This window comes from Dermacentor silvarum, chromosome 5 (genome assembly GCF_013339745.2).
Source record: "Dermacentor silvarum isolate Dsil-2018 chromosome 5, BIME_Dsil_1.4, whole genome shotgun sequence".
Taxonomy (NCBI): Eukaryota; Metazoa; Arthropoda; class Arachnida; order Ixodida; family Ixodidae; genus Dermacentor; species Dermacentor silvarum.
This window is the reverse complement of record NC_051158.1, coordinates 112,194,083-112,217,556: the sequence shown is the minus strand read 5'-3', so window position 1 is coordinate 112,217,556 and position 23,474 is coordinate 112,194,083. Positions and strand designations below refer to the sequence as shown.

Below are 23,474 nucleotides of genomic sequence, written 5' to 3'. Positions count from 1 at the left end.
GACGGGGATCGCTTCCAGCTGATATGCAGCAAGGGGGATGAAAAAGCGTCTATCGGGCGATTTGTCACGGTAGATTTGAAGACAAAAATATTTAGACGAGTGAATGAACGGCGGAGGAAGAAGACAGACATGCTGAAAGGTTTCTCCGTTCTTGTGACTGTCCAGATGACTTGAGATGATTTATACAGATCAGTGTAGAAATTACAGCACTCAAGTCTACTTTTTGGCGAGCAGCAGACCGCCTTGGTAACACCCGACAACTTAAGAAATATTGCTGATGGTCACTGGCGCAGCAGTGACAAAGGAATGCACTGCGTACCATGCACTTTGACTCAGCTGGAAAGCAGCTTTATAACTTAGTTTTGCAATACAAGTATTTTGTGATGACAGTAAAAGTACTTAACGATGACATGAAGAAGGGGTAAATATCTGGTGACTATAAAATGTCATCTGAGGCGGTGAAAATTAATGCGTAGCCCTCCACTACGGCGTGCCTCTTAATCAGAACTGGTTTTGGCACGTAAAACCCCAGAAAGATGAGATGTACCCATTCCTATGTTCTGAGCGTCCGTATGTCATTTATTGTGCGAAACAAGTGTTTAATTTTATGGTAGAGGCTTAGCGGCAACACTTTCTGCCTGCATGTTTGATGCTTCCAAGACGTCACTAGGCGGCGTATAAGCAAAGCGAAACTTTCTTGCTGACCATCGAAATTATGTTCGTTCTGGGAGAAAACATTTATTTCCTTTTCTATACAGCAAGTAATCTAGAATTCGGTGAACTTGTCGGCAATTTCTTCTCCGTGCTAGCCGGCCATTCATGCATCACGAGGCTTTCGCCTTCTGGTTTGCATAGACAATTTTCTTCGTAGCTATATATTTGAATCTGAAAAATAGAAATCGCTAGGCTTAGTGGGGGTGATTGGACCACGACGTCCCTGACGCCCGTCAATCGGCGTGTCGACGACTCGAAACTATGCCGCTCTGTGACAATGAGATTCGCCTTCATTAACACCTAAGGCCGTGGTTTGAACTCTCACCAAAGGTATCGTTCGAGTGCTTTAATTAACTAAATCCTAATAACCTTGCGTTAATTAGGACCAAAGGTCATGGGTTCTACTATTACCAAAGTTCGAGGGTCCCTAGCCTTTTTCTATCATCGTGTGGTCACGCTAACGCCGGATTTGCCGCCTCATGGGCCATATAGTTCTTTCGCCTTAAAAAAGTAACCCCGCCAATGTTGAGCGCACACTACAACGCCCTCTGGAAGTTAACAAGCCGAAAATGCCCTCGCCTTTACAAGCGGTACTAGTAGTTCCCTGATCCTTACCTTTGGACGGCTGTAAAAAGTATTCCGAGGTCTGACAGAACGTGAAATTCAGCGACACATATGTTTACCTCGGCAGGATGTTTGGACCAGGCACAATACAGAAGCAATGAAATCGCATGATTTCAATGAGCCGTACGTAAGCCCAGTGGAAGTTAACAAGCCGCAAAGGCCCTCGCCTTTACAAGCGATACGAATAGTACGCTAATGCTTTCCGCATAGACCGCTCGAAAAATGATTCCAATGTGTGTCCCGACGTGAAATTCACCGACACATATGTTTACCTCCGGAGCACGTCCCTACCAAGCACAACACAGGAGCAATGAAAACGCACCACTCGCTTGAGGCGTAAGGACTTGCCATGGAGGGAAATGCACAGAATATTTCGTTGAGGTCACTAAACATTGAGGGTGCAGACAATTGTCATTTACGACCATGATGCCCGATCATGATCAAGCCCGGATCGAGCAAAATCGCGATGGGAAAAGCACATGTGGCAGCAATTCTACCACATCTGGCTAGAGTACAACTGAAAGTGTCTGTGTGGTACCAATCCATGCGGAGGAGATTGAAATGTTCGTTCGCTACAGTCCAAATCGCTTTTCAGGTTGTTCACACCAATCTAATACAATATTTCAAATGGACGGCTGTATTCGTGTTATATGCTGTTTAGACCACGTGAACTCCAACTTGACTGCATTTGTCGCGGCGTTTGCCTCAAGTTGCCATTTGTCGCTGCACATTGTGAACACCCACGTTTGTCCCCACTTCTCGTCTTCTTGGGAAGCTTAAATGCCAATACTACTGCTTTATCTTGCACGATTTACGCATCAAGTCGCACAATAACTCGCCAGCATGACGAACCTGCTCGGCGGACGAGCACTAAACACACACACGCACCCACAGAAAAAAGAAAGAACGCCGACGATACAGGAAACCGCAAGCTGATGCGAACGCGAGTGCCCAGCGCTGTTTTTGCCAACAAGCGCTCCCACGTGTATTCGAAAATCACATGACCGACTCGTAGTGACGTGGGGCGGAAGAGGTCGATTCCGGTAGTTCATGCAAGCAGCTGAGCTGATACTGAAAGAAAGAAATTTTAGTTTTTCCAGCACCAGTAGCTAGTAGGCAAGGGCGAGGAAACGCGAAAGTGATGTATCGCTGCAGATAACTGCGTGAACTGCGCTCCCTTCCACCGTAGCCGTGGCCGAGTGCTTTGGGCGTCAGCCACGGCGACGGGAGGTGGCTGGTTCGAAACCCACCGGCCGGTACCCACCGGTTCAATAAACATGGGTACAGGGGTCCCCTGACCCGGCGCCCGGTTTCCGCAGGGGTGTTAAGACCTGGAAGTGATGCGTGGAGTCCCGCCGCGCCCAACCGGGCAACCTGTTTCGACGCTTCAGCCCGAAAGGGTGGTATTCGATGTATGTGTTTGTCCTTGTGTTTCACCCGTCAATGTCCACCCGCCTGGCACGCACATCCCTGCTGGAGTGTTACGCCAGCCGTTCCTCCTCGCAGCGCATGTAGCGTGCAGGCTCACCTCCAAGCTCAGAACTCAGTGGCAGCATGTCAGGTGGGCACTGCGCCATGTCGATCACGCACGCTTTTTTGGCGCGAATAGAAGGCAGTCTCAGAGGACAAATAAAAAGGTTTTTTTTAGAGTACTTGCATTCAATACTATTTTTTTCGCACTTCAGAATGTTTTACAAAATCGGGATACTCCCGAACAGCAGGGGAGAGGCTTCATAGGCCCCATAATACATAAACATTTTTGCAGGCATATATTTTAAAGCTACAGTTTAGCACTTATCCCCAGTTGCAATAGTGCCGGCACCGATTTAATCATCCGGAAGCCAAGGTGAAAACATTGCCTTAAATTCCACGTGTACCTATGAAGCGGGCAGGGAGATCTCAATTTTTTCCGGTCAATAACAGCAAATCTGATACATGAAGAGTGACTTAACACTTACCACAAGATGTATTCCTGCTCTCTAGTCTTCTTATATACATTACAGTGCTAATTGTAAAGGTGCCCTTCAATAATTGCATGCTTGTAGATGACTGCAATATTAACAGTTACTTTATTATTACTATTCACTATTAGAGTAATTAGACGTTCAGCCTTGGTGCCCACAGTAACCGCATGCCTACTCAGCAGTCGAATTTTTTTCTGGAAGTAGGAGCATTTTTATGCGCTGGCTGTGACAAACGCGCGCACTCTAGCGTTTGACCTGACAGGACGATGAGCTTTAACTTTTGTAGCCTGGCTCGCTATTTTATTGCTACAATCTGTGCAAACTGTTGCAATCCGGTGTAAGACCTAGCGATAGTAATGCGCCGGCATTGTTAACACCTCTTCGCGCTTCGGACCTGGCTCACCCACCTGCACCTCTCCTACACCCTCGTCTGTGCCGACCGCAAATCCATTGGGACGACGAAAAGGAGAGGTGGTTTCTCCATCAGTGCTTCTTGCAAGTCGACATTACCAGTTGCCTAAAAAATTACGTATTCATTAGTTTGGAAGGTGTCCTCTCGAGCTATCCCTGCACACATCACTGACCATCTATTCTGACTCCTATTCTTTTTTGGATGTGGTTGAAGTCGAGTGCGTCACAGAAGCCTGTAGTTGAGATTATGCATTCTTGAAAGAAAAGGCCAGGACACCAACCAACGAAGGATTTAAAATCGTCAACATTTTCCCATTTGGTTGTAGGCGACAATTCTTTTAAATGCCCAGGTGCTCTTTCGGTGTGGCCAATAGATTGGTTTTTCACGGTGTTTTGTGGATAGTTGCATCATGATATGTGCCACGCTTCTGAAGTGGGTAAAGGTGTACAAAATGTGTAATTTGGACATCTATGGCCAAAATGCCCGAGCCAAGGCGTCTGGAGGTACTAAGGTGCCTGAACACTTTGCTAACATTGTTGCCCCATGTTTCAACATTGTTGTGCTAATTGAAACCTGATTGTTCATTTACATCTTTTTTGTCTGACCTGTTCCTGCTTAATTACGATGTTACTCGCAGTGACAGAGTCTTGTCTCGAACCAAACAAGCAGGCAGCGGTGTCATAATCGCTGTTCAAAGCTACTAACTATGTTAAACATAGCAATAATACATAGCATACATAGCAACAAGTATCGACAGAAGTAGGTGGGGAGCGTTGTAGAAAGCAAATACTTAGATGTTTTTATGTGCCACTTGAATCATGTAAAGGCACATGAGGTCATCACTGCTATTGAAAATGTTGTTGGCGAGTATTTAGAGCACCAAATACTTATTCTTAGTGACTTCAATACAGCCGGTGTTTAATTCAACACCAGGCGCGTAAACTACGCCCATTCCCACTACAATAACTTCATAGTGAAGTAATGCTACACTCTAAAAACTAGGCAGAGTATCGCAGGAGTATAGGGGCAGATTTACTCTTCGAGGCATTGTTTTACTGTCGCAAAATGTTGGGTGGAGTGAAATGCATTGCTCACTCTGTCCGCAGGGAGACAGTGAAATGTTCTGTATACTGTGCCCTTCTGAGAGATAGTAGAATGTCTGTTTTACTCTTGCGGCAACAGAAAGCAAAACATAGCGTATACATTTGCTTAAACTGCAGGAGGCTGGTCCGAACTTGGCGATCTATCGCTCACGCACGTAGAGCAAAGAACACACCGTTTTTCGTCTAAGAGAACAGACATCCAGAGCGCAAACAGGTGCGGTAATCAGCGCACTATTTTTTCATTCGGACTTGTGCCACCGCGTGCCCGCACGACATCGCGGAACATCACAGCACCGGAGAAAGACGATCCGTATGTATACAGCGGGCAGGCGGCAGGCGCCAAGGCCATGCAATAGTGATCTTGTGTTAGCCATCTTTAGCCGCCGCGAAAAGAGGGCAATGGTTTATCGTTCGTTGGATTGAAGAACAAGTCCTCCACTGTAAGTGATTTCTAACTTACGTGGCACATTCTGCGTATATGACATGCTATCGCCAGGCATTCATCGCGAAGTATAGCCGCCGTGTTTGACAACCGACTAGGTATGTGTGCCGCTTCATTCGATGTCAGTCGAAAAAACCGCTATCCGCAAGAGCTTTGAAAATCGCGAACGCTGAGTCAACCATGGTGTCTTCAACAAGAACTGTTGCGCGGGGTCGCATCAAAACATTTGTTTACCAGCACATTATTCGGCGCCCGTACGGAGCGTGCTTAGCGTGCGTTTCATGTGTTTGAATTTATTTAGTTTGGCAGTCTACTGTGTGCGCAGCGCTGTTTAACTAAGGAGTTACATAAGTAAAGTTAGCAATCTCTAGGTTTTTTTTTTGTTCCCACTCCTGTGAGAGCCTGTCAAGGCTTACAGTAACAATACAATAAAATAAATAAATAAACTAAAGGCGTTAACTCGCTGGCAGCATGTTTCGGTATGTTAGGCGCGTGCTTGACAGTGTCTTTCGCCCATGGGTAATCTGCAGCCACTCAAGTTAAGTGCAGCGCTAGTGCCAGTTAGAAACTGCACTGTGCGTGAGGTCAGTTTAGCGCATAAAATTGTTTTGGGCTGCATATGATGGAGCTCGATCTTTTGGCTCATGCAATAAAATCGTGGGAATTTACGTCTGACTTTGTGTCTGGTGTTGCGGTGTTCGAGCCCGGTGCGAATGTGACACGGCGCTTATTGCTTATCTGCAAATGATGGCGTGCGCAGTGGCATTACCAGATAGAGTGTGCGAGGGGGGGGGGGAGGCTGCACACAGGGCACGTGCCCAGGATGTGTCAGAAGCGGTGTTTGTGACACATCTGAGTTCGTCATACAGCTTTGCGCTGTTTGCTTTTTGGTAGGGTACACAAAAACTACATGGTCCACTGTTCACATTTAAATGACTGCAGATATGAGTGCTTCACATTGTAGTTCGGCTTCAAGTGCAGCATAAGCCGAGTATACAGAATAGAATTGGGCCTCCTAAGTTTGGAGGGTTCCTTTGAAGGTGGTTTAACACCTCGCCATGTCATCTCCCCTAATTCTTCTAGCACCACATTTGCTTTATTATTGTCCACTTGTGTACGCCGAGTATAGTCTTTACCCTTTACTTAACTCCATTCGTTATGTTCCTTTTGCTTTGGCGGCTGATTTCTTTTGATTTAGATGAGTTAAATAGCCAGAATTCTCCTCAGGAATTATATGAGTTGATAACATCAGAAATTAGATGCCCACCATGCCACCACTGCCCAGCATCTATCCATACTTATGGTCTCTCCCCAAAAGAGGGAAAGCGTTTATGAATTGTGCCAACAATGACAAATATTCCATTATTTAGCAGTATTGTAACATTTATGCTGAACTGAGACCTAACCCTTTTGAAAATCCTAGCATTGCCCATCATTAGTTCTATGCTGGGCATGGCGGGAAATGTGCGGGGCATGCTGGATAAATTGCTGGGCATGATGGAACTCATCGTGGGCATGCTGGGTGTATAGTGGGCGATATAGATAGAGCTGGTAGATGCTGGGTAGACGGTGCAATACCTACTGGGTGAATCGTCTCAATGGTGGGTGTACTGGGTGGACGGTGGAATACATACTGGACGGCCTGTGCAAATGATGGGTGAATGATGGGTGTACTGGTTGGATGTTGGGTTAATGGTGTGCATGCTGGGTGATTGGTGGGTGTACTGGGTGGATGATGGGAGGACACTGGGTGACTATACAGGGTGTTAGAGCGAACACTTTCAAAAATGTTTAAAGGTTGCCTGTGGTAGATAGCACAATTCCAGTTAATGAGCTGGTCCACTCGAAGAGGCGGACATTATTCGCAAAAAATAAATGCATAATCAACAATACAATTAAGAAAAAATCACTAATGAAGTTTCTAACTAATTACCTATTGTCCCATATTCCAATTTACAATTTCTAGCCGTTGAGTTCGCAAGGCGGATCCACGAATTATCAGGATGACACCAGTTTGGAGATAATAATGATTAAGATATAAATATTTAGGTTTCCTGTGGCAGATAGCACAATTCCAGTCCATGATGTAGTCTACTCGAAGAGGCGGACATATACTTGCACAAAAAGTTCAAATCTTCTGTTCAAGTATCAGTGTTGCACTTTAAGCAGTTAAATCAACATTCGAAGTTGTTTATTTTCTATCATCAGTTAGATTGAACTTGTTCAGTCACAGCTTCTTTGGACCTTCATCATGTTAAGCTCAATGTTCTTGCCAGTATCCAAATTTTGAGAGTGATGCCTGGTTTTTACTTGAAGGGTGGTTGCATCCCCTTTCTTTACTAAATAAAGATTAGGTTGTTTCTCAAGGGAAACCGCCTGTGGAATGGTCTTGAAACTGATTCTGATTAGCGTATGATTCAGAAGAGTGTGTATCAGGAAAGTCAAGTGTCTTTCACGACTGCCTTCTCTGCCAAACAGCTGGGAAAGTGCTTGCATTTTTGCAAGATTAAGTATATTTACATATTCCCTAATGCTACACAGGGTGTTCATTTTTATGTTTTATGGAATTGTTAGAAGTTATGCTGTGGCAGGTAGCATAATTCTTATCATTGAGCTGGGTTATTCGATGAGGCCGACATTAGTAGCACGATAAATGGAAACATATTCAACTATAATTAATAAATTTTCGCTAATGAACTTCTTAGTGAATTACTTTACGACATATATTGCCATGTACAAATTGTAGCTGGTGAGTTTGTCAGACGTATCCACTTGGAATTAACTTCCAGAATGACACCAGTTTGGAGATGTGCCATCGAACTCGCTGTAAAAATGCACTGTTATTCTACTTTTTTACCAAAATGGTGTTTTATACATGGAAGCACAAAAGTAACTGGAACGCCCATGTTTTTCGTCCCACAGTTTGGGAAACTGGTGTCATCCTGGAAATTCATTTCAAGTGGAAGTGTCTTGCAAACTCACTGGTTACAATTCGTAAATTGCAATGTGTGCCGTAAAGTAATTAACTAAGAAGTTCGTAAGTAAATTTTAAATAATTAGTTGAATATGTGTTTCGATTTCTCGTGCTGCTAATGTTCGCCTCTTCGAACAACCCAGCTCAGCGATAAGAATTATGCTACCTGCCACAGGCCATTTTTAAAAATTCCTTAAAGTTTAATTTTCAGCACCCGGTATATATATACATATGCGCCTGGTAGCTTTTGCTCTAGTGGTCACGGTGAATGTAATAACAAGATATGTTTCCGTATTTCAATTAAGCTATTGATTGCTGGAACGTACGCACGATATTTTCTCGAATACAGTGATACTGTATTCGAGAAAATCACCTAATTGTTGCGATCCATGACTCTGGGATATTCCCATTAAATTAATTACTAATGCATCTGGGTACTTTCTCGCAAAAAACACAACAGACAGTGAGAAACTTAATGACTTCTGAAGTGGTGGAAGATATGTAAATGCCCTGTTCCCGTTAACGAAAATGTCAACTAATTGACTATGCCGAAGCGCCGAACCTAAAAGCTTCAATAATGAACTTGTGACGCCACTAACAGCTGTTTGCGTCCCCTGCATTCTTGGCATGGAAATGGGCACGATTCACCCTTGTCGCACGATATGCGCGCGACGTCGACAAGCAACGCCAAAGAGATCGCTAACGCTCAAGCCGGTTGCTTTGCTGGTGACACCACAGGAGAAACCACATATACGTGCGAGCGATGGCTGCAAGCGACGCGACATGGAGGGAGTGTGACACGCAGCTTGGTTGATAATTGCATGCGTTGGTTAATACCGTCACTGTTACGGTGGACTCGTACTTTGCACTGTAATTTGCCCTTAAGTGGAATCACTACTGCTGGCAGCCTTGCCACGAACTTTACCCCCATTGCTAAAGAGCTGCGTTTTCTGGGATCGAGCGGATCGCCGCCAGAATAACGCGCCTGATCATACACAGCATGTATACAACCCACGGAAACAGCAATCGTGTTTCTTTGTATATCGTGTCGAGTTGCGGCGGCGATTGGCATGCAAATCTACGGCTGCTCGATCGAGAAGCATAAGGTTGGGCAAATGACACCGGGCTGCGGTAATCAAGAAGACGCGCTCCACGGCAACATACACGGTCCTGAATATTTCGCAGCGCTTGTTCGAAAAAAAAAGGCTTTGCGCTCACCGCCGCACTCTTCTAGCTCATATTTTGCAGAACGATCGTATTTTGGGGTCTGCTTCCGTTAGTATAACACTTGCCGGAGTTATCTGCCTGGTTTTAAAGAAAAATAAATGCAAATTTGCCTTCACTTAGGGGAATGCGAGCTGTTCCACCGACGGCGCTAACATAAAGTTGTGTCGCCGCCTGCCGGCAGCTGCAGAAAGCAGCCGGTCAGCCAGGTTAGCCGCGTGTTCTAGGAGCGAGCAACAGGCGGCAAACCGCCTTAACCAGCTGCTTTCTGCAGCTTCCGGCAAGCGGCGACACAAGTTTATGCTAGCTCGTCGGTGGATCAGCTCGCATTGCCATAAATGAAGGCAAATTTGCATTTTTTTTCTTACAAACCAGGCAATTACTGCAGTAAGTGTTATACCAAACGAAGCAGACTCACAATGCGATCATTCTGCAAAATTTGAGCACGAAGAGTGCAGCGGTTAGCGCACAATCTATTTTCGAACCGGCGCTGCGAAATATTCAGGACCCTACAAGAAAGGCTGGCGGCTCGCTCGCTCGTTTAGAACCTGGATTGAAAGAGGATTTTAAGTCTCACTGTAAGCGTTTAACTTTACAGACGAAAGGTTCGAGCAAAATTTACGCAAAATGCATGAGAACTGGCGTCAGAAAACGCCAAAATAAACAAAAATTTAGTAACGAAAGCCTACAGTTCGGACTGAACCTGGATACCAAGATAGCCCCTCTACCCCTCCAATACTGATTGCATAGTGTACAATCAATATTGAATGGTGAACCGATAGACTAAGATATCACGTTGCTTTTACATTGAGCGTTAGAGCATTATTCTGAGCTGTTCCTGGCACCATCCACAAAAGTGAATTAGCAGGTGATATTTTGAAGTCGAAACTGAAACATGTTCAGGCACAGCGGCCTGAACATGTTTCAGTCGTCACTATCGCTGTTTACAGACATGCTGTCGTGTTATGCTGCGTGCGTATCTCTGTGGTGATGCAGTCGTCGTTTAGTGACTTTTTCTTGTACTACCTCGTCATGACGCTTTTATATTGCGCTCATTAACGAAGGAGGAACTTCTGGGCCGGATATGATGCGTCATACGCGAGGAACTAATTCAGCAGCAACCTAGTGCAACGCAACCTCGGTGATCCCTTTGTTTGATTTGCGGACGGACGTGATTCGTAATCTTGGAGGATACCGTCTTCAAATGCTTCCGCACAACAGTGAAAAGCAGTGCCGAAGTTCCTTGTCGACAACGCGCTCTGTGGCGAGGAGAAATGCTTTGAAGTCCGGGCACATCGGGAAGTCGGCACATTGCCCCGAGACCAATGGACGCCCGGCAATCGGCAGCTCGGCACATCGCCACAAGACGGACGGACGCGTGTTTTTCGTGCCAAAGGTAGGTAGCCGTGCATGCTATCCTTCTTACGTTGCGCGTTATCATTGCTTTATGCATTGCTTCCCTGGAAATCGAACAGCGTGGTACCGAATGCAGTTGCAGTGGCGTTGAATCTGCTTGCGCACTACATTTGTAGAGATTAGTCGCTACTAATACATAGCGCTGGTAGTGAGATAAGACGTGCGCACTACCACTCGTAAAATTTTCACAGTATTAGACGCAAAAATATTCCGCCGGCAAGATGATCACCGTGCATTTTAAATTTGCGGTTTGCGTTAAACGCTGTATTGACTCGTAACGAAGCCGAAACGTCGGTATGAATACGTCCGAGCTACAGCGCTAAAAAATATCTGCAGCCACCGCGGTGTTCTGCGAAGCGAGAGTCGATACCGTAAGACAAATTACGTTGCATTTAGAAGTGTTTGTTTTGCGGCGCATTTTGTTTGTACGCAGCTGTGATGAGTGTGCACGGTTGCACTTTTAATTATCGGCGTTTAAGGAATAGATTTAAAAGATTATTTGTGTAGCGTGACACGGAAGTTGATAGCTGATGCATATTGAGAGAACTTCATATTACAGTATCCTCGGCGAATTTACGCAGTCACAGAAAATGCTTCTCTTTAATTACGTTTTTCCCGATTTCATTTTACACTGAAAAGGGCTGTTAAACCGAGGTAGTTCGTACAGGACTGCAAGAAAACTGTGCCTGAAATACACAGCTGTGTTCTCGTTCTATTTGCGTAGCAGTTTTCCATTCATTTTACAAGAAGGGTGGGACAAATGCAATGGCAAATTGTTGGCTTGCGAGCCTGAGTGGTGGTTTGCAGTGCTTATCGGCGGAACACTGTAGAACAGTTGCCATTTCTTTCTTAATAAATGTATGCACTGATTTGTACAAGCTTTATTTTTTTTATTAGAGAGAAAGTTTCAATGTGAAAATTTTGATTCTGTGCAACAGGTCCAAAGGCATTTCATAATACTTTCAATATGGAAGAGGCAATAATGTTCCAATTGCATATTTTATATCAAGCTGTTTGTAAAATATGGCACATGTAGGCTTCGAATGGGCAGTAAGCTTCCTGCACTGTATTTGTGCCCATGCCTTGAAGGTACACCTGAGCTTGAGATTATTAGTTGCCATTTGGTGCACTACGTAGAATGTGGAAGACGTCTGCTGCTTTCTTTATGTGGCAATGGGTTCACCAAGAAACCATTTACATGCATTTCGCTTGTTCTTAAAGTGAAATAATAAAGGCAAATCTGCATATCACTGGCAGGAATTATAAAGCACCTGCTCTAGTTCCTCTGATAGTGGTGTCGTAAATTTGAATTTTCGCCTGCATGGAGCAAGAAATTGGGCAGAGTTGTGTGATCTAGAACTTGTCGCACATTATATATGTGGTTAGGCATTATGTATGTGGTCAAGCGTGCTTAGAATTAAACCGCCACCTGACGTGGTTGCTTAGTGGCTATAGTGTTGGGCTGCTAAGCACGTGGCCGCGGGATCAAATCCCGGCTATGGCGGCCGCATTTCGATGGGGGGAAAATGTAAAAAAACACCCGTGCACCTAAATTTAGGTGCCCGTTAAAAGAACCTCAGGTGGTCCAAATTATTCCTGAGGCCCCTACGGCGTACCTGGTAATCAGATGGTGGTTTTCGCATTGAAAAACCCCATAATTGTTTTTTGAATTAAACCGCTTTGAATCCAAGGCAGGTCAGCTGGAATTGTCTTGGCATAACTCATCACTACTGCCACACTCAGAGCAAGCATGCTGTAGCTGGTACTACTTGGTCGGACGTAAACAGACCTGTAGAAAGCATAAATACTGAAAAAACTGCAAATTTTCAAAAAGTTCAAGAAATTGAACATGCATAATACCAAAGGTGGCTTAGCAGATTCTTTGAACCGTGACTGTGAATAGAACATCACATGGAAAAAAATTATTGTACGCTTATTACACTTCAGGTAACACCTCAATAACTTCAGAAACACATTTTCTTCCTGAAATCTCAGACTCTGGAGTGGCTACTTTAATGTGTCAGTAGGTGCACCTCATTAGTGGGATCAGTTGGGGTCCTTTCAGTCTTTATTTTCTCATAATAAACTTATCAGCTGATTGGTAGATAGTGCACAAGTGCTAAGTAGTCCTTGTGTTTGTCACAGTGTCATCTCTTCTTCAGTGCAACAGTTGTCTGTGTGAAACTGTATCGTTTTGTATGTAAGAACCTCTAAATTGACTAGCATCTGTTGTGTCACTCGACATAGTTTCAGAGCCTGTCCTGTATTTCTGTACTTTCAGAAAGCCTGTTTTTTTCAGCCTCTTCCTCTGCTGATGACGCTGGTGATTAATATCTGTGAGCAGCACTGACCTATGGCTGAGTGAAGAGACATATAAGTAGGTAAGTCTAGGCTTTGTTGTTAAATCATTTTGTCATTATCGTAGTCGTAAAATTGATTTCTGGAATTTCAGTGTGACATCTCGTGTGGTCGGGCTGAATGAATTGCAACTGTGATGCATATACAAGGGAAGTAAGGCATGTTGTTGGGCTAGTCGGTTCATACATTCAGCAAAAATTTTATACTGTGCAAAGAAAACACAGCGTGAACAGAAAGGTGTGTGAGCTTCAATGTTTCTGTTCACGTCTTGTCTTCGCGCAGTTTAAAAATTTTCTTGAAACAAGGGAACAGGCACAAGTACTGATTTGGAATGAAAAACTTACTGAATATACAGAATATATCTACCATAAGAATTCAAATGCAACCAATTCTGAAACTACTTGAAAGTGGTTCATTTCCAGTTTAGCTGAACTTGTAACAGCGCTGTAATTTAGACTCCAAAACATGCACTTGAGACTACTCCATGCTTTGAAACCAGCTACAGTGTGATTACATGTTGCACATCTATGTAATTATGCGTAACAAATATTAATTCCTGTTCGCAATTCAATTTATGCTAGAACTGAGTAAACTCAAGAAATAAAGTGTGCATATGCTCTTGTCACTAACTTCCATCTGTTATGTGGGCCTCATTGTCCTGTGCAGTAGATATTATATATGCTTCTTCAAGAGCAAATGAAATTGCTACTTATTGCAAAGCTAGAAATAGGTGTGACTCACACTGTTTTTCGCTGTTGTTGCTTTGAGTGTTACACATGGCTGTACATTATCCCGTGGCATTGTCAGTCTCTTAACTATTCGGTGGCATCTCAAATAAATGTTAGACTATTGATAGGTGTAGTATAAATGAAAGTTTCACTGGCAGGCACACAAAAAGTTGATGCTTTCTGAGGCATAAAATGTCTGTGCAATCTTTCATTGTTTTTTTGCATGAGAAGTGGAGCACACGTAGAAGATATTCCTCTTATTGTGTTCAGCTTGGTGCCATGGTACCATGAATTTATACCAGCCAGTCCAAATATAATTTCTATTTGTTAATGTAATCTTTGACACATGCGAAGAGAACTAAGTTGTGGTTTTTCGCATCACAGCTTTTTTTAGAACAAACACTGAGCGCTTATGATAATGTCAACAGCAATGAAGAAAACCAGCCGCACTGTCTGGCATGCTCACAGAAGGCGCTACAAATACAAGTGTTTAACCTGAAATAACATCTTTTTATAGACAAAGTTATGCCGTCCTGGCACACATCTTTCGCTGTTGCTATACAATACATTGTTAAAATTAATTTGTTTCGCATTGGGATTTTTCAGGAACCTGGTGCTGTTAAACAGTGGACGACAAGCGCATTTATTAAAGGGTAGCTAAGTGGCTACCATACCCATTTTTACATTGTTTTTGGGCTGTCTCGCTCTGTCATTAACATTCCCTAGTTTCGCTAGCTATTTAGCAGCTCTTGTAAGAAATGCACATGCACTCCATTGTTTAGTACCGCCAGGTTTTGGAAAAATGCAAAAACTAAAAAAATTTAGAGGTGCACTGGATAACAAGTCATAGACAAGTGTGTCAGTGTGGTTTCAATAAGCTGATCAAAACGAAGCGATGGTATATAGACGATTTGCAGCAGCCGGTTTGTGCAACTGAAATCAGATGGCGCCACCGGAGCGCCGGGCGTGTTGGACATCTCTGGCCTTGGGCGCGCAAACGAAACTACAATTGTTCAGTCGCGAAAGCGTAGCCAGCGGCGTTTAACAAGCGCAGTTTGTCAAACGTCGAACAATATTCTGCTCCACGTGGAGATTAAGAGGGAAAACGTGTGCTGTAGTCGGATGCAAAAACTGTGATGGCGACATTAAGCTGTGGAACACGTCGGTGTGTGATATACACGCGCCACAGCTGCATCAAGACTGCCCGTGCCCGAGGCCGTTTTCCATGCGCCGATTTTCTCAAGGAGAGAAAAACAAGCTCAACAATATATATATATATATATATATATATATATATATATATATATATATATTACTTACTTTAATTTTCATAGCCTCTTTTGACATCGCGAAATTGTGGCATTATTTGACACTATGAAATTATGACATTATTTGTGATTATGGAAAAGACATTGGCAGCACATTGCTATTGCCTTTTTTTTGTCACATTTGCTGCAGTTTGCAATAAGAACTGAATGCGTTACCCATGTGCGTGCTTTTTATTTATGTGGACTCCTTTATTCTTACGTTCAAATAAAAGCAAACCATTGTAAATATTACATGAATCACCCTTTTCTTTCAGCTATGTTCTATTCACTTTGTTGGTGGGCGTCCAACCAAGGACTATCTCTTGGAACACAGCTTTATGCTGCAGATGCCATCCTTGGATTGACACAAAGCTTTCCCAACATTGCCACTGTCAAAAAGGTTGATGCCCTCTGCAAACCCCCTGTAGTCCAGTGCAGGCTTCCCATCTTGGTCGATTGCCTTGACCATGTAGTCGTAGACAACTGAAATAGGGGAGAAACATTTGTATGTACTGCGGGAATGAAAAAAAAATGGCAATGAAAGAAAGCTGATTTTTTATTTACTCCTCAAGACATCTGCAGATGTTTGAAAGAACTAAAATAACACGATAGATACAGTCTATATTAAACTGATCGTTTGGATTTATAAATTATAGTTCCGGAGTTTCAATAATTCATACATATTTGATTACTAAGCTGGTGTTGCTCTCCTATGAAGAGTTTGAAAAGTTGAAACGGGAGCTCTAATTTATAAAACGCTTGAGTTAAGCTAGCCAAAGTTATGCCCCTGTCACATGGCCACTTTCGATCGCGATCGAGCCTCGATCCGGCTCGGACTTTCGATCGCAATCGAAAATGATCGCTACTACACAGTCCAAGGATCAGGATCGTGTTGTTTGGGCTCTAACGCTTTAAGTGTAACTAAGTCCGAAGCAAATAATAAACGTGCCTAATAGGTAGTAAAGGCACGTACAAATCAATTTTCAGAAAAATTACTTTTTCATTCAGTACTTTAGGTAAACGACGTGCCACGTCCGCCGATTCTGATCGTCTGCAAATCTCAGAACTACGTGCATGGCGTCGACGCAGCACACAGATTTTCAAAATTATACGTGCATAAAAAATAAAACGGCCTTTTTAGAGGGTTATTTCTTCGGATCTCTTTCTTTCTCGTTGTACCTCGTTTTCTGCAACACTGAGCTAGAAGCTGCTTACGTCGGTCTCCGATCGAAATCGGACACTTCGATTACGATTTGCGGATCGATTTGCGGATTCAGATCGAGGCTCAATTGTGATCGAACGTGCCCGTGTGACAGGGGTTTTACTATGAAACAACACTCGTTCGGGGGCATTCAGTTAGTACATCCAACAAACACGATCTGCCGCTCTGAAGTCAACTACGCGAAACTATTGCGTGCCCGCCGCACTGGTGAATTCTGCAGAGATCAGTGCACCAGTATCGAGGCAAACGCTTACCTCAACGTATGTGGGAAGCTAAAATACCAGCGAGCGAGACGTCAACACACAAGCGGACACGGATTTTTCACTCGGCGCTCAAGCATACACAATCGAGGCCGTCAAGCAAAGCGCGAGAGGCTGGGCAACCTCTTCAAACAGCTCAGATCGTAGCTTAAGTACACCGCACTAACCACAAAAAGAAAAAGAACTAGCGAACTGACGTGAACGCCGCACAAGAAGCCTCCATGAGCTCGAATCGCTCGGCGCGAATGAGCGACGCGCATGCACGATGATCGAGTGGCAGAGCGCTCCGGCGCGAGCACATACAACCTTAAAATGACAAACAATGGTTCACTTACATGATCGTTGAACCATGGGCCAGAGCTTTGTGTCGTCGATCCAGCCGCTGTCCATCGGTGGACCCGAAACAACGCCGCTTGCCGCACCGTCGCCCACGGCTACAGCAGTACGGCTCCGTTGCTGGCCTTCAACCCAAGGCCAGTCATGCCGGCGCAATCACGTGATCAAACAAGGCCGCGCCCGTGCGCCGCTGCTGAAAACCGTCTATATGGATAAAAACTTGTAACTGTAGTGCCACCTGTCCACATATGAAGTAATTCAATTTTTTTATTTGCCAGTGTACTAAAGTGTTTACCAACGCACGGATCACCAATCCTAAAACTCCACTTATCTGTAATCTGGTGAGTCAACTCGACCCATATCAGCATCGAATAAGAGCACATTCAGAATGGGGATGGCAGCTACATTGAAGCAATGAAGGGACAAAGTGCTATCTGGTGTCGTTTTTCTTACTTTTTTTACTGTGCTCGTATAGTCTAGCACCTTTGGCCTATATAGCTTCTTCTACAGCTTAATGGAATAGAACATATAACACATGCACTGCAATCGACTACATTTTTTGGTGCAAAAGAAAGTCATGCCAGCAACTAATGAACGCAACCTTTAGGTTGCAGGCGACAAACCTTCACGAGGTTGGCTACCCAAGTCAGTTCCTGGTGCCAGAAGGCCTGCTAAACCAGCGACTGCAGAGGCAGATGTGTGCTGAATGGCAGGGGGTGCCAGCATTAACAAGATAAAGGTTGCTGCAAGACCGTATATCACAGCGTTTCACACAACTTGAAAAGCACAGCAAGCAGACATCAACTTTGTCTATTATGCACCAAACTAGGCAGCTTTTACCAGGAATGCCACAAGTGTAAAATGTAAAAAAAAAACGGTTAAGTGTTGTCAAATGCAGAGCATGCATTATATATCACAGTGGATGAGCCTGCATGGGCACAGTAACTAAGTGAAGATAACGGCACCAAATGGTTTGTTGTTCCTTCAATTCTTAAAATGTGGCTGCCGTTCCTGTTTTGAAAGTACCGTATTGTAGGTAGAAATGGGTGTGAGTTGACTCAACAGAATATAAGTGAGTGGATTGTCAGGGCTGGTCACGTATGTATTAGCAAATATTTTGTGTTGTCAAAAAAAATCAGAATTCCTGCATATGAGCTGAGATTACCGTGCAAGTGTCAGCATTTTTTTGCAATTGTTTGCTGTTGTACTAATGATTACACTTATACATGTATTCTCTGACGCACAAGCCGAGGTACAAGATGGGGTACCTGGAAATAAAAGTTGTTCTTAAATGTTAGCAATATGTCTGGGTGTGTTCATACGCCTTATGTTGACCTCGCCTGTATACACTATACTAGCATTTCAAGTCCTTCCATGTCCAAAGCTATTGAGCTATACAAGAGAATTTGTTTGAACGGTGAAACTTGTCATCAGTGCAAAAAAGGGCATGGGGTTTTATCAGAAATCGAAGGACCTAACCTACAAAATATTTTTATACAAATGTGCTTTAGTGTTACGAGTATCGGTCAAAGAAATAACACTTCATATCTATTGCAGGTGCAGATTGGCGTAGGCTTTGTGATGCCTTATAACAGTGGCAGTATATTTAAAGTGTACATCAGATGCCAAGTTTGCAATAGATGTGGACCTGTGAACAGCAAAAGCTGGTGAAAGAGGCTTGACTGGGCAGGCCTGCCGCTCAGTTTGGATTCAACCGGAAAGCTTGCGGCAACACCGGAGAAAGTGGCTGCTCTGAAGAGTAAGTGAACAGTTACCTGGATTAAGACATTCAGTACTGTATATCAGAAAATTATTAGGATGAGTAGCATTGACACAGCAAAAAAATGCCAAACAAATATTGATGGCAGTGCCTACTGTTTATTGTCTTAAAGACAAGTGAGATTTTCAGCACATTACGTTCCTTGAAAAGTGTAATGCAGACTTGACATGGTTCGATCATAGTTTTCCATGCTGCAGCATTCATCTTAATGCTCTTGAAAAACGTTTCTGAGGAAAATAATTTGGTTCTGACACAGCTTGGCAAATTGTGTGGTCTGAAAAGGAGCTATTTAAACCATTGTCTTTCCAATGTGGTGACGGTGGTTGATCTATTTGCTGCGTTATAATCTGCAACATTTAGAGCCATGCGATTTCTAAGCACACCTGTCTTATTATTGAAATTTGTGACATGTGTCCTATCAGTACTTTTGGCTTACTTGCAGTGATTTCATTTTATTAGAGAATATAAATGAAAGAACTACTACACAAAGAAAGCAGCTCGCACATTAGTGGCATGTCAGTTATAAAATGGATATCTGTATTTGTCCCGATAAGCCTGCGATAAATTATGCCTGTTGTCGACGCCAAAAAAAAGGGAGGCACTGAGGCATCATACAAAGTTTCAGCACTCGCCTCCAGCTTGGAATAGAGCAGATGACTACACAGATTGACTGTAACTAGCTTTTTCCTTTCTGTGCAATTTCAATTTCTTTGTAAATCTAACTGACAGTAACTCTTGTTTTGGCACCAACAAACAGGCTCCTACAAATTCAATTTGCTGCAAGAATATGTTTATTAGAAAGAAACGAGCATAACAGATTGCTTTGTTTTATTTTTAGACACTTCCTTAGGCTTCTTTACATTGAAGATGTATTTCAGGTCAGCTTATCAAAAAACAATATGGTGTTTGAACAGTGATACACAAAGACATTGATTGAAAATGATGCATTTTGGACAGCACAGAAAATCAAGGACTAAGGAAACAACACAAAATTGTTGCTGTCTAAACTGAAGGTTTATTGAGAACGCCTTGGTGAATATGACGGCCTTGATATATCTGAAGAAAATTTCTTAAAGGGCCCCTAAACATAACATCTGACATAGTTGGTATTTCAAATGTGCGCATGATGTAGAGAATGCCATTACCATAGTCTGGTGAATGCAGCAGTGCTATGTGCTCTGGGAATGCCACAAATAAAAAAAAAACTCATGTACTGCTCTCCTGGCCTTTCTGGCACTGCGTCCGTGCATCACGATGTCAACAGGGTGCTCCAGGTGACCTCGGCATTAGGAGCAAAAGCTGTCGACCAGTCTATCATCGAGGAACGACGGAACCGACATGATAGTCAATTTTGTGTTCTCAGAAGGCCGGAGGCGGGTCGCCCAATGTGCAACACTGAAGCGTTTATGAAGGTTCCATTCAGCTATCTTCAAGGGGAGAGTGATTAGGGGCAGACAATGGAGGAACCTTACTTCTGCCGTGCACAGCAATTCGTAGCTTTAGCTGCACTTTGTAGTGTAGTATGAGGGCACGAGTAACGAGTGTAGCGAAGGAGTGAGAAACAGTGATGGCTTATCAGCGGCTTATCAAATGCCTTTACTTGTGCTATTACTGGAGCGCTGTCAAAAAATTCTTGCAGCTTACGTTCATGTGCACTGCAGTTCTCGCTTATAACAATTGCAGATGTAACAAATTATTGGTTTAAAATGACCGCATTTTATTGCATTTATGATTTTCTGACCATGCCTGTTCAAACTGCGTCCACATATAATGAACATATTCAATAGCACTGTACTGTTAAAACAAACATGTCAAATCCGATCAGAGTAAAAGGAGGGTGCACACCAAGTTCGGAAGTTTGTAATTGCGACGGGGACTTGGCGCACCCTCTGCACCAGTTTAGTTATGACGATATAACTGCAAAGATGAGTGAGTGCTGCACGTGGATTTCAGAATCCACAAGGAAATTCACGCTTTTTCAACCGTGCAAGAGTAATCATTCTTTCAAGACATTTCTCCAGTGTGCTTCAGAACGAAGCCGTGCACTGTACAATGGTGTTGGCCTTTGGAGACTGGCGCACATGACTCTCTCAGGTCAGGTGTGCTCTGTTCTCAGTGTGACACTGCTTACAATCTCGGAGGCCACGATGGCACTAGTTTTTGCAATGTTCTCTGCGTGGTACTGCGCCTAAATGAACCATTTTTTTATTTCTCCATCAATTCTCTTATTGCAAGGTTAAACTGTATAAAATATGACTGCTTGCTGCCCACAAGGTGGGGAAATTTTATTAGTTTAGTTTGCTTTACAGAAAGGTTAATTTTCGTGGTAAGAGTGGGTTTAACCCGATTTTTATGCTTGCTCGAGGTGCAGAAATGGGAAATTATGGGGTTTTATCAGAAATCAAAGGACCTTACCTATACAATATTGTTTTATGCAAGTGTGTTTTAGGGTTACGATTACTGGTCAAAGAAAAATATACTTTCTATCTGTTGCAGGTACAGATTGGTGTGCGATTTGTGATGCCACTCAACAAGTGGCATTACATACTAAAGTGTACCTCCGAATCCAAGTGCGCATTAGGTCTGGCACAGCACCCGTGGACACCAACACAAGCTGGGGAAAGAAGCCCGACTGGGCAGGCCTGCCGGACTATCTCTGATGCATCTGGGAAGCTTCTGGCAACACCAGAGAAAGTGGCTAGCTACTGTGAAGAGTACGTGAACATTCACCTCATTTAAGAAACTTGACTGTATATCTGAAAGTCATCTGGACGAGTTAACGTTGATGTACACACAATGGAAAGAAATGCCAAAGAAAGAATGATGCGAGTGCCTATACATGTCTTTTTCTTAAGCCGTATATATGCACTGTCAAAGCAGCATAGGATAATTTCGAGATATTGATTTCTTGCGAAAGTTGTCTGCAGTTTCCCCTATAATCGATTTCAATGACAAGCAATCAAGAAATTCAGGTGGCTACATGTGCCTTATTTGAGCATAAAGATGAGGAAAGAATTACTACACAAAGAAAACTCCTCGCACATTATTGACATGTACGCTATGACATGGATAGTTGAGCTTGACCTGTGTGAAGCTTTCTATAAATTTTCATGCCTGTCATCAGTGCCCTAAAAATCAAGGTGCTAGGCATCATGCAGAGTTCTAGAACTCGCTGCCAGCCTGGATTAGAACGGATGACAACATAGTGTGGCTGTAACGCCTAGTTTTTCTCCGCAGTTTCAATTGTTTTATGAATGAAGTGCCAGTAACTTTTGTACTGCTATCAACAGTCTGCTGCAAATACCGTTTGTTGCTAAAATGGTTTTTAGGAACAAACGAGCATAAGAGATTGCTCTGTATATTAAGATGCTTCCTTAGGCTTTTTACATAGAAGATGTAGGCTAGCTTAGCAAGGAAGCTATATGGGGTTTCAAAAGAACACTAAAACATTGGTTGCAATCATTGCAGCTAAATAAAGTATGGAAACCAGCCATGACTACGGCTTGTACATTCAAAAAATTTTAGGCCTACATGGCTAATGCTAAAGTTACAACCCGCTTCCTCGTCCACTGCATAAGGTACAGACTGCGAGCAACAGGCTAATGGTTGCAGATGACAGAACTAGCACCTTGCAGGTCTCCTGCATGCGTTAGAGACATCTTAGATTAGCAGCGCGACGATCGACATGGAAGCGAGAGAAGGGATAGGAAAGAGCGCTGACTTACAACAATTTTATTGCGCACATAACCAAGGTTTAAATACCACGCTAAGGCAAAAAAGAAAAAACAGAAAGGTAGCACGGCTCAGCTTCCAACATACGATATGCAAATCATGAGGTTGAATATTGCACTTCTTTATCGCACAGTGACAATGAAGGGGCACTGACACAGCGCTGCCCAGATTTGTGAATTTAGAGCGCTTCAATAATTTCTTTAGTATGTTTGTTTTTGTTGCGACAGACAATTCGTGCGCTATCAAATAAGGGTTTGCAACGGTGGTCTCTGCAATGAATACCGAGGTGACCAGAAACGGAGTTGAAAACATGATTATTATGCTCCTTTAATCGTTCATTGAGACAGCGTCTCGTCTGACCAATGTATTCGCGGTCGCAGGAAAGAGGAATGTTGTAAACAACACCTACAGCGCACGTGACAAAGCGGTTATTATGGTTGGTTCTGCAGCAATTTTTTTCTTTCTTTAGGATTACAGTTGACCTGCCTGCATAAGCGTGACAGCTTATGTGGTGCCGAAAACACAACATCGACACCAGCACGCTGACCAACTTTGTTGATATTATGGGACAACGTGTGGATGTAAGGGATGACGGTGACTCTCTTCGTGGAAGTGGCACAATCTGGGTTGCTAGCTTTTTCTTGCTTTTGCAAGCTTCCGGCTACTGACGTCAGCAGACTGCCCGGGTAGCCCGATTGCTCAAGTCTCCGGACCTGTTTCCCGAAACTGGTTTCCATTAAGTGGTGACAGGACTTTGAAAAGGAATTAGTGAAGCATAGGCAAACAATTCCTTGCTTGATGAGCTCTGAATGGGCTGAGTTAAAAGGTAAAAGAGCTTTGCAAGCTCTGGGTTCATACATACAGCACAGCTGGTTGTT

At 43.5% G+C, this 23,474-nt stretch overlaps 1 protein-coding gene and 1 long non-coding RNA gene across 2 annotated transcripts in view; one reads left to right on the top strand and one right to left on the bottom strand.

Annotated features, from left to right (window-relative positions):
* Positions 1-750: 750 nt before the first annotated feature.
* LOC119452554 (sodium-coupled monocarboxylate transporter 1-like) overlaps positions 751-23,474 on the bottom strand; it is a 322,121-nt gene continuing 299,397 nt past the window's right edge. The window contains exon 16 of the mRNA XM_049668027.1: positions 751-885. Within this exon, the coding sequence (XP_049523984.1) occupies positions 751-885 (135 nt within the window). The remainder of the gene's footprint in view (positions 886-23,474) is intronic.
* LOC125945956 (uncharacterized) lies at positions 10,417-18,738 on the top strand. The gene is made up of 3 exons (XR_007467261.1): positions 10,417-10,853; positions 13,173-13,258; positions 18,648-18,738. It is a non-coding gene; the product is annotated as an uncharacterized LOC125945956 (long non-coding RNA).